Source organism: Microcebus murinus, chromosome 1 (genome assembly GCF_040939455.1).
Source record: "Microcebus murinus isolate Inina chromosome 1, M.murinus_Inina_mat1.0, whole genome shotgun sequence".
Taxonomy (NCBI): domain Eukaryota; kingdom Metazoa; phylum Chordata; class Mammalia; order Primates; family Cheirogaleidae; genus Microcebus; species Microcebus murinus.
Genome location: NC_134104.1, coordinates 152,442,597 through 152,453,587, shown reverse-complemented (window position 1 = coordinate 152,453,587; position 10,991 = coordinate 152,442,597). Strand labels below are relative to the sequence as shown.

At 47.0% G+C, this 10,991-nt stretch overlaps 1 protein-coding gene across 2 annotated transcripts in view; it reads left to right on the top strand.

Annotated features, from left to right (window-relative positions):
- The window catches only part of LRRC2 (leucine rich repeat containing 2), a 42,050-nt gene that overhangs the window by 9,443 nt on the left and 21,616 nt on the right, over positions 1 to 10,991 (top strand). For both annotated transcript variants that reach the window (XM_012771039.3, XM_012771040.3), the window contains exons 2-4: positions 3,622 to 3,765; positions 6,700 to 6,907; positions 10,352 to 10,508. In XM_012771039.3, coding sequence (XP_012626493.1) covers positions 3,641 to 3,765; positions 6,700 to 6,907; positions 10,352 to 10,508 — 490 coding nt within the window. In that variant the 5' untranslated portion in view covers positions 3,622 to 3,640. The remainder of the gene's footprint in view (positions 1 to 3,621; positions 3,766 to 6,699; positions 6,908 to 10,351; positions 10,509 to 10,991) is intronic.

The following is a 10,991-nucleotide window of genomic DNA, read 5'->3' as shown; positions in this document are numbered from 1 at the left end:
TAAATGATACCAGAGAGAAACATGAACAGTAGGAAAGAAGGAAAAGCAACAGATATGGTAAATATCAGGCTAAACACAATGGGCTAGTTTTCTCCTCATGAATTCTTTAAAATAAGTTTGATGATTGGAAGCCAAAACATAACATTGACTGAAACGATATATAAGACAACTACAACATAAAGTTGGAAGCACAGGGGGATCTATATAGTGGTAACGTTTCTACATTTTGCCAGAAGTGGTGAAATATTGTTTCTAAGTAGACCATGGAAAGGTAAGTATGTATCTTGTAATTCCTAGGGCAACCATAACAACAACAACAAACAACAAAAAATAACGATCCAAAGAGACATAGTAAAACACATACTAGAGAAAATAAAATGGAATACTAAAAAATGTTCAGAGAAAAGAAGACACTAAAGTGTAAAAGAGGAAAACAAAAGAAGGATCAAATGGAAAACAATAAAATGGCAAACCTAAATCCAAACATGTGAGTAATTATATTAAATATAAATGGCCTTACCACACCAGTTAAAATACAGAGATAGAATGGGTTAAATAAATGATCCAAGAATATTCTGTCTACAAAATTTCACATTAAGGCTGGGCACGGTGGCTCATGCCTGTAATCCTAGCACTCTGGGAGGCCGAGGCGGGCGGATCACTCAAGGTCAGGAGTTTGAGGCCAGCCTGAGCAAGAGCGAGACCCCATCTCTACTAAAAATAGAAAGGAATTAATTGGCCAACTGAAAATATATAGAAAAAATTAGCCGGGCATGGTGGCACATGCCTGTAGTCTCAGCTACTTGGGAGGTTGAGGCAGAGGGATTGCTTGAGCCCAGGAGTTGGAGGTTTCTGTGAGCAACAGAGTGAGACTCTGTCTCAAAAAATAAAATAAAATAAAATTTCACATTAAGTATAAGCATATATTTAGATTAAAATTAGAAGGATAGAATCAAGGAAGAGAAAAGACAACTCACAAAATGAAAGAAATTTTTTGCGAATCATATATCTGGTAAGAGAGCTGTATCTAGAATATATAAAGTACTGTTATAATTCAACAATAAATAAGGAGATAAATAAACCCAATTAAAAATGAACAAAGGATCTGAAGAGATATTTCTCCAAAGAAGATATATAAATGTCCAATAAGCATAGTAACGATGCTCATCATCATTAGCCATCAGGAAATGCAAATCAAAACAATGATAAACCACTTCATATCCACTAGGATGGCTACAATAAAAAAGGTAATAACAAGTGCTGTAGAGGAGAAACTGGAACCCTCGTACTCTGGTGGGAGGAATGTAAAATGATGCAGCTGCTTTGGAAATAGCCTAGCAGTTCCTAAAGAGGTTAAGCATAGAATTATCGCATAACCCAGCAATTCTACTGCTCTGTATTTACCCAAGAGAATTGAAAACAAGTGTCTACACTAACCTTGTGTACCATTTGCACCTTTGTCAAAAATCTTCTTTAGGCAAAGGAGTTTTAAGAGACAAAAGGCAGCCCCAGACAGAAATTAAAGGAGAGAAGGGAATAAATTGGTGTCAGCATTATTAGCGCTTCAGACTAAAATTATGGGCTTCGAATGTTCAGCTGTGCAAACATAAGCCAGTTCTCCCATTTGTATTGGCAAGCCATTTATAGAGAGCACACACACACTTGAGTCCAAAAATTAAATATTTGGTTTCATATCCCTACCGACTGCTATTTAGAAGTGTCTGAAACTGGAGAAAAAACATACATTCACCATCCCTACTATTTACTAACTGACACTCTGTGTGTTTGTCCAAATCAGGAAATGGATTTAGCCAGATTTTGATGCTTCTGGTAGGGGAAGTTTAAAACAATAAAGTTCAAAGCAGTATCTAGAAAATTATTTTACTTAGATAAGGGACATAAGCTTAGTGGAATGAAATCGAAATGAACTTTCATGTCCTGATGATGTTTTTTTTTCCTTTTTTTTTTTTTTTTTGCAGTAGACAAATAATCACTTAAATAGTAAACATAAAGTAGGAAAATAAAAAGAAGAGTGGAAAAGATCATTTAGTGGCCTGAGAGTGAAATAATCTGGATGCAAATCTTTTTTTTTTTTTTTTTTTTTTTTGAGACAGAGTCTCGCTTTGTTGCCCAGGCTAGAGTGAGTGCCGTGGCGTCAGCCTAGCTCACAGCAACCTCAAACTCCTGGGCTCGAGCGATCCTTCTGCCTCAGCCTCCCTGGTAGCTGGGACTACAGGCATGTGCCACCATGCCCGGCTAATTTTTTATATATATATCAGTTGGCCAATTGATTTCTTTCTATTTATAGTAGAGACGGGGTCTCGCTCTTGCTCAGGCTGGTTTTGAACTCCTGACCTTGAGCAATCCGCCCGCCTCGGCCTCCCAAGAGCTAGGATTACAGGCGTGAGCCACAGCGCCCGGCCTGGATGCAAATCTTTTATTTACTCATTGATTCATTCACTCATTTATTCAACAAATATTTATTCAATCAATATTTATTTATGCCATGTGCCAGGCACTGTGCTAGGTGCCAAGGATGCAGGCATACAATTTTTCTGGGCCTCGCAGGTTTCTTTTGGTGAAATAGAGAGTAGAGACTCTGAAGTCCCACTAAGGTTCGATGGCCAACATGGATCTGAGTCTGACTTTCTCCGTACTTGGATAATCGAGTAAAAAGCTTGTGAGGACTCGTGCTGCAGGAAACTCAGAGGACATGTCCCCAGGAAGTGTGGTCAGTCCTAGGTGGGCAGGCGCTGAGTGGGCTCAGTGTGATGGTGTTTGGTTTTATTGCTTCACGGTAGCTGGCTCCTAGCCTCAGATAGAGGGTGGGAAAGGTGGGGAGCGGAGGGCAGGGCTGGAGGTCACACAGACGACCCGAAGCAGAGGAGTGAGTTGTGTGTCGGCTTCACAGAGGGAAGATGTTGGGAGGAGGATGGACAAGCCTTCCCCGAGGGGAAAATATCGAGCTGATGAGTCACTGAAGGAAATCCTGGTATTGTTCCTCATGTCCTCATGTACTTAAAGGAAAGAAAGAACACTCAAATATATTTAGAAGAAATTGTATGGAATGAAAGGGGACTTTTCTTGATCATTCTCAATTAAGTAGAAAAGTAATCACGATGCTGTCTATGTCAGATTTTGTTTTTATTGAGGTTTAAATACAACTAAGAAGTTCGATTCTACTTGAGAGAGAAGGAAAGAGAATGTGGGTGTGTACACACGTGTGTGTGTGTGTGTGTGTGTGTGTGCGCTGTGATTAATTCGTCTAACCGTGAGTCTGTTACAGCCTACAGGAAGATTAGTTGCACACACTGGTGAATTCAATGGTTTGTGGACCCTGGGGGATGCCCAGGGACTTTGGGGACCCAGAGTTCAGCTGAGGGATGGGGAGACAGGCCTGGTGTTCCAGGGACGACCCCAGGGTGAGTGTTGAACTAAGACTGCCTGACACAGAGCACTATCAGACCCTGAGATCAGTAGCAAACCGCAGTCCTGGAAGTAGCAAGGCAGAATGTCATTCCTTAAGCCAGGTGACGCATTCACGTTTCAGTTCAAAGTGCACGTTAAAACTGTTCTCTGTTGTATGTCTCTGAAGCTGACATATATGTATTTTTTAAACAGGTAATTCCATGCTCCCAAAATGGGACATAAAGTGGTCGTGTTTGACATTTCTGTCATCAGAGCCTTGTGGGAAACTCGTGTCAGGAAGCACAAAGCTCGGCAGAAGAAGGAGGAAGAAAGGCTCGAGAAGAGTGCGCTGGAAAAGTACGTGCCTCCTGTCCCTGGTCCTGTGGCTGGTTTAGTGAGCCGGGCTTTGGGCAGGCAACAGTGGTGTTGTGGGCGAGGATGCTTTTCTTCCGAGATTTCTCACTGTCCGTGACATTTTCCTCTTTGGACTTCAGAACTCGGCACTGTTGCCCAAGATAGACACTGGATTCCTGTAACAGCAATACCCATAATTACAGGGACCTACACACAATCCAGGCACCGTGCTAGGCACAGGGAAGACAGCGATGACACAATAAATTCCTCTACACTAAACACTGCAGAAAAGTGCTCAGCTGGTTTCCCCTGAACTCACTAGGCTGCCTGATGCATGTCACACCCGCGTCAGCCGTCTGGTGGCAGCCCAGGCAGCTGGGGCTACCCTCTGCCACGGATTTCAGCCCTCGCCCATTGCACTGATTTCCAGATAAGAGTCATTGTGTTGGTGTCATTTTTACTCGGATTAAAATGATGTGATTTGACTAACATATAAACTCATGAAATATGAGTAAAAGAGAGTTATGAAAACCAAATTGAGTGCTTTGGAAAAACGACATTTATGATAAACACATTTATGACAGCCTTACGATTGGGTTAGCACTGTATAAGGCTGATAAAAGAATGACAAGCTAGCAAAGTTGTACATTCAGGTGGCTTGCATGTGTCCATTAATTTTATTTTTATTTTTATTCCTTTGGAAAGATCCAAAACTGGAACTCTTGGATCATGCATTATGGTGTTGCTTTTACAAGAAAGGTGCAATGCAATTTTGATTGGAAGACCCATTCTCAAAGGAAGTCCCTATGTCAAATTGGCGATTGGTGGTGTATTTGTATGCTTTAAGTTAAAAACAAATTGTGTACAGTGTCAATATATTCATATTCTTGGTTCTCCACTTTTATGAGATTTTGGATTGAATGAATGTCTATTCTGATCATGCTTGATATTAAGCTGCTACTCTTTTGTATAACGGTGGTTCTAGGTGGTTCTTAATTTACAGATGAGGAAGTTAGGACCCATGCAACTTTCCCAAGTTCACCAATCTCTTTCCTGTACATAATGCTATAATCACAGATAGTTGAAACATCTTTTCACTTGGCACTAATCTGAGATTATCCAATATGATATGAATCTTGAATTTAAGAATTAAAACAGTCAAACCTGACAATCCCCATGGCAATGGATCTGAGAGACTGATACTCACATAATCACAGAAGGACCCAGAGCCCCAGGAGCCCAAAGTGGCTCTCAGCCCTGCCTCAGCTTCCTCCTGACTCCTGCCATCTGGGGTTACTTGACCTAGAGTAAGCTTGCTGCGTGGGGACCCAAGCCCTGGGGTGGGGTGGCTTAAGGAAGTGTTTGCAGCTGATGGAACCTCCTGAGCTTCCTGGAACAGGAGCCGTCTGCTCAGTCCTCAAAACTTTTCTTGTGGTCGGGTGTGGTGGCTCACGCCTGTAATCCTAGCACTCTGGGAGGCCCAGGCCGGCGGATTGCTCCAGGTCACGAGTTCTAAACCAGCCTGAGCAACAGCGAGACCCCGTCTCTACTATAAATAGAAAGAAAGTAATTGGCCAACTGATATATATAGAAAAAATTATCTGGGCATGGTGGGCATGCCTGTAGTTCCAGCTACTCGGGAGGCTGAGGCAGGAGGATTGCTTAAGCCCAGGAGTTTGAGGTTGCCATGAGCTAGGCTGATGCCATGGTACTCAATCTAGCCCAGGCAACAAAGCGAGACTCTGTCTCAAAAAAAAAAAAAAAAAAAAAAAAGACTTTTCTTATCTCAGATGCAAAAAACTTTCAAATCCCTCCTCAGCCACTGGCACCCCCTGGCCAGCTGGCCTGAGCCCCACTGCCTGACTGAGACCTGGTCCACCCTTCCTTCAGGTAACAGCTAGGGGTTTCCATTCCAGGACTGACCCTGGACCACGGGGTTTAATTCACACTTATCTAGCATTTGTTCTGCCTTAGGCCATCTAGACAGCAGGTTGGCCTGTACGGCCTGATTCTAAAAATAGCCTCCAGGACCCCTGGATCCTGCTGCCACCCAGTTCCAACTTGCTGAGTAGGGTCTGGAATGCCTCCCAGCGTGTGGAATGCATTGAAGTCCTTATCAAATGTGGGCTACCTTATTTTGAGGCAGATAACATCTGTGTTGATGGTTTTGAAGAAAAATCCAAAGAATCTTGGTTTCGTACCATAGAATATGTGAAAGGCCTCAAAGGGAAAACAAATCCTTAAATGGAGAAAAGCCCGCCAGGTGCACAGTGCTGTTCTAACAGCTCTATGGGCATCTCGGGGCAGCCAGACATGCCATGGTCATCATGGAGCTTAGGGTCAAGCTGGGAGGATAAGCCGCAAGTGTGAAAAGCTATAACAGGATAGGTCAGGAAATTAGTGACAAAGGGTACTGAGGGGTTGTGGGAGGCTGAGTCCTGAGCCAGCTCCAGTGGCTGGTGCTGGACCTTGGTCCATTTAAAGGTGTGAAATTTCCGAAGGTGGCTGATGGGTGACATTCCTAAGTCAGGTGATTTATAAACTGGGGCTCCTCTCTGTTTCTATTCAAAGGCACTTGAAAGATCAGCAAATTCCTGGGGCCCTGCACTTTTTAAAAGCTCAAGTTGGTACAATATACTTCAAAAGGGATTGTAATTAAATGCATAGATAATTTTGGTAGAACTTTTGGCCAGAAATTCTAACTCACCTCCTCTACTTTTCTAGTCAAAGATACTAACAATTCACAGAAGGGTTTAGGGAGGGTTTCCCCTACCTGCCCCCACCTCCGCGTCCCTAAGCGGAAGGAGAGGGGGTGCTTAAGCAGGGGTGCAGGGAGATCAGCTGCAGTAGTAGTAGGAGGAGGGACCTGGCTGGCTTCTCCAGGCAGGTGATGGCCAGTCCCCGGGAGAGTAACTGTGGCCTCTGCTGCCGGTTCAGGATAAAGGAGGAGTGGAACTTCGTGGCCGAGTGCCGGAGGAAGGGCATCCCCCAGGCCGAGTACTGCAAGAACGGCTTCATAGACACCAGTGTGCGGCTTCTGGAAAAGATCGAAAAGAACGCTCTCACGAGGCAGAGTTTGCTTTCCAAGGACAGCGGCAAGCGGAGCAGTAGGTTCGTGTTTGAGCTTTCCGGGGATCACTGGAAGGTGAGTGGATATGTTTCTCTATCTGCAGCGCATGCCGCTCCTGCCTCGCTGTGGCTGATGGCTGCTGCTCCGCTGAGCTCAGGCGTCGGCCTGGGCCAAATGGGCGCGCTGGCCTCTGGAGAGCCTTCCAGAGGACGGGGAGGAGCCGACCGCCCGCTCTGAACCGGGTTCTCCTGTCTCTTCCCCCACGAAACTCGGAGTAGTCCTGGCTACCGCGGTGGGATCCACTTGGGTCCCTCCCGGGTCTAGCGGCTGGGACCCTGCGGCCCTCCCAGGGTGGCACAGTCTTTAAAGATGCTTCATTCTGTTGTTTTCCCTCCAGCATTTATCTATTTATTTTTATTTTTTTATTTTTTTGTTTCACCTCCAGTTTCATGCTGGACAAATCCAGCATTTAAAATAACTCTTTGGGCCGGGCGCTGTGGCTCACGCCTGTAATCCTAGCACTCTGGGAGGCCGAGGCGGGAGGATCGTTTGAGCTCAGGAGTTTGAGACCAGCCTGAGCAAGAGGAAGACCCTGTCTCTATTAAAAACATAGAAAGAAATTAGCTGGACAACTAAAAAAAGAAAAAAATATATATATGGAAAAAATTAGCCGGGCATGGTGGCGCATGCCTGTAGTCCTAGCTACTCGGGAGGCTGAGACAGGAGGATCGCTTGAGCCCAGAAGTTTGAGGTTGCTGTGAGCTAGGCTGACGCCACGGCCCTCACTCTAGCTCAGGCAACAGAGTGAGACTCTGCCACAAAAACAAGAAAAGAAAAGAAAAGAAGAAAAACCTCTTTGCCTTTTTGAAAGTTTAATGTAAACGGCAGAGCCTTTCATTCATCCGACGCCCCCTGGCGGGCAGTGACTCTGACTTGCCGCAGCGCCTGCGGTTGACAAAGGCACTTGAGCAACCCTTTGTCCGGCTTTCCTGTCCTGCGATTCCTAGGCCGTGGCAAACACACAGCCTCTTTCTTTCCTCAAGGGTTTACAGGTGGTGTCCTGGCTTCTGCTCCCACACTCGCGGCTTTGCCTGGGGACGTGTCCCCAGGGGCTGCCTGCGAGCTGACACTTTCTGGTTGCAGGGCCCGGGCACGCAGGGCGAGTCTGCGTGTTTGGAGAAGCTGTCCCGGGCGGAGGAACTCGGGCTACTGCCCATTTCATCGGGACAGGCTTCTCTGGGGCCTGCCCTCCATCTCTTTTGCCCTCTCACTCTGTGGCTGGAAGCATCTGGACTTGGAGAGTGAATGTTTGGGACGCTCCTGGGGCTGTTCTTTCTTAGCCGTGCGACCCGAGGCAGTTCACTTCCAGGTGTTTTGTCGTCCCCATCAGTAAAATGATGCTGATGCTTCCTCCCAGAGGTGATTGCTGTGAGACCTCTTAGCTGTTCTTTCTCCTGCATCCGGTCACTGTGGTCAGTAGGTGCGGGGCTACTACCTACGCTGGGACAAGAAGAAGGCACACCTGGATTTTCTTGGAAGTCTGGAGACACTGGGATTTCTAGAGCACTAAGGAGCGCCGAGTGTGTGTTGGGCACACTTAGTTTTTGAGGGTGTCACTGCAGGGCCCCCCCCGCCCCAGCCCACTGCTGCCTCCCTTCCCTCTGCATGTCGGTGCTTTGTCTGGAGCTGGTGAGAGCCCACCGAGAAGGAGCCTCTCAGTTCCCGAGACAGAGAAATCTCAGCATTCATCATCTGACAGCCACCTCCCCTGCGCCAGCTGTGCCTGGGGGACCCCAATCCAGGGACTTTGTTTCAACACCCCCCCAGCGAATAGGCCTTAGTCTCCTACCAGTGGGGGCAGAGGTGGCTCGTCTGTGCCATGGATAGGCGTCAAGGTTCTGGTCTGTAGACTTGGAACCTGACCCTCTTCTTTGGGCCCCGCCTGCAGCTGTCGTTTCCAGGCGTACCTGGCTCTTCCACTGCCTGAGCCCCTGGGGACTTCCGGGGAGAAGTCCAGGTTGTATCGTAGTCGTTTCCTCTGCTGGCCAAGACTGAGCAGACCCGAAAGCTGGGTTGCTGTCTTCCATTTTTGCTGCTCCTGTCTCCTTTCCTTTCCCTTTGTCCTTCTGCACGGTGTCTGCTGTCCAAAAAGTTCCTGTGCTGTCAGCTTTAGTGCATCTTTGGAGAGGAGCAAAAGTATATGTGTATGTTCAATCTGTCACTTTTACCCTAGTCCTTTTATTTCTATTTAATATGATGCCCTAATACTTGTCTCATGTTATTAAAAACAGTCATGAACACAGTTTAGAAAGTGTAACTATCTTTCCAGTGCGCCAGTATTGGCAGAGTGGAATGAGGAAGGTTATTTAGGAGGGAGTCAGTCCATGGAGGCTTCCACGAGGGGAGTGTGGTTGTGAGCTGCAGTCTCCCCCGTGAGCCAACTCGTCATCTTGTCACAGCTCCGGGGGCAGACAGGTGCTGTGGCGTGGGTCCCTTCAGATCAGAAGGGGTGGGGACGATTGCCGGGGCTGAGCTGAGTGCAGGGGCAGATGGGACCAGCAGTCAGCCGTAGAATCAGTCGCACCGGGCCCTGTGCTTGGTTTAGTGCTCTGTGGTCATCATCTTGAAATTCTTAACTTTTAACAAGGTGCTTGCATTTCCATTTCGCAGTGGGCCCTGCAAACCACCCAGTCCTTACTGTGATTCATTGAAACATCTTGGGGTTGCAGTTCTCCTCTTTCAAATGTGCCTTAATAGTGCCCGCCTTGCCCGTCGCAGGGCACTGTTGCGTGGGCTGGCACTGGAGGGAAAGTCCTCTTCTGAGTTAAAAGCTTGGCCCGCGCCCAGCAGCAGTGATCATAGCGCACATGACAAGTGTGAGTGGTGAGCAGAGGGTCACTATGGGTTCTGCTTGCTCCCTCCACACCCTTCCCGCACCCCCCTAGAGTTTTCTCCTCCCCCCCCCCCCCGCTGCTCCAGCCACTCTGCTGACTGCCCGCCTGGTCCCTGTCCTGCCCTTCGGTGCTGAGCACGACGCTCCTGCAGTCGGGGCTCCGTGACACTCGGCGAGTTGGATGTCTCCACCCAGACACGCAGCCCCTAAAGTCTTTAAACACTTCTCAACACCCCTAGAGCTGCTTCCCAGAGCAGGTGAGGCCTTGGTGAGACCAAAATTGAATGCATGGACAGATTTTATGTTTCGAAGATGTTAAATTGGCGTGTTGTAAATACATGCTATGTTTCGTGGCTGTGGATGTGAGCCTGGTTGTGTTCATTAGGATTTGATTTTAATACTATGAATTCATGGCAGCTTTGAGATGGGGCCGGTCTGCTGTGAAATGGATGACAGTGGCAGTGTCTTCAGTTTCTTTCTAAAGTGGCTGGAGCGCTGGCGGTGACAGCTGGTGCTCTCGTGTCTGCTCTCTCGCTTCTTGTGTTTAAATAAATACTTGGTTTCACATGGTTTTGTGCACGCACGCCGAGGGTTAGTTCTGATCCATGTCATCCGTTTTATTTTAGGAGCTCCCGGATTCCTTGAAGGAGCAGACGCACCTGAGAGAGTGGCACATCAGCAATACCCTGATTCAAATCATTCCTGCGTATATCGAGCTGTTCCAAGCAATGAGAATTCTGGATCTGCCAAAAAACCAAATCTCGCATCTTCCAGCTGAAATTGGTAGGTCACTTAGCAGGGGTCTTCAGGCCCCTTGTGTGTGGTGAGCAGGCAGCTGTTTGGCAGGTGGCACTGTGCACACACCACGTTGCTCTCCCACCTGCCCCATGGCTCGCTGGCCAGGGCTGTTGTGAGGGTCCCCAGGGCTGCTTGTCCACGGCGTCCCCTTTGGGCAGCAGGGCGGTGATCTCACCTGGATAACTCAGCACAAGCAGATGTTTGCCCATCGCTCAGAAACTGGAAGTTTCATGAGTGAGCAGTACTTTGTTTAGGAACTTTTTGTTCATTTCTTTTTAGTTCTAGAAATATAAACATGCAGTAACACGATTATTGTAAACATACAACAAAATACATGGTTCCTATATATCAGTCCACTGATAAGTCTAGCTTAGCTTATTTATGTCTTTTTGATAGATCAAAAGTATTCAGTTGCATCATCTTAAAATGAATACGGAGCAGGGATCCTTATTGCTCCTTTCTCCCGGG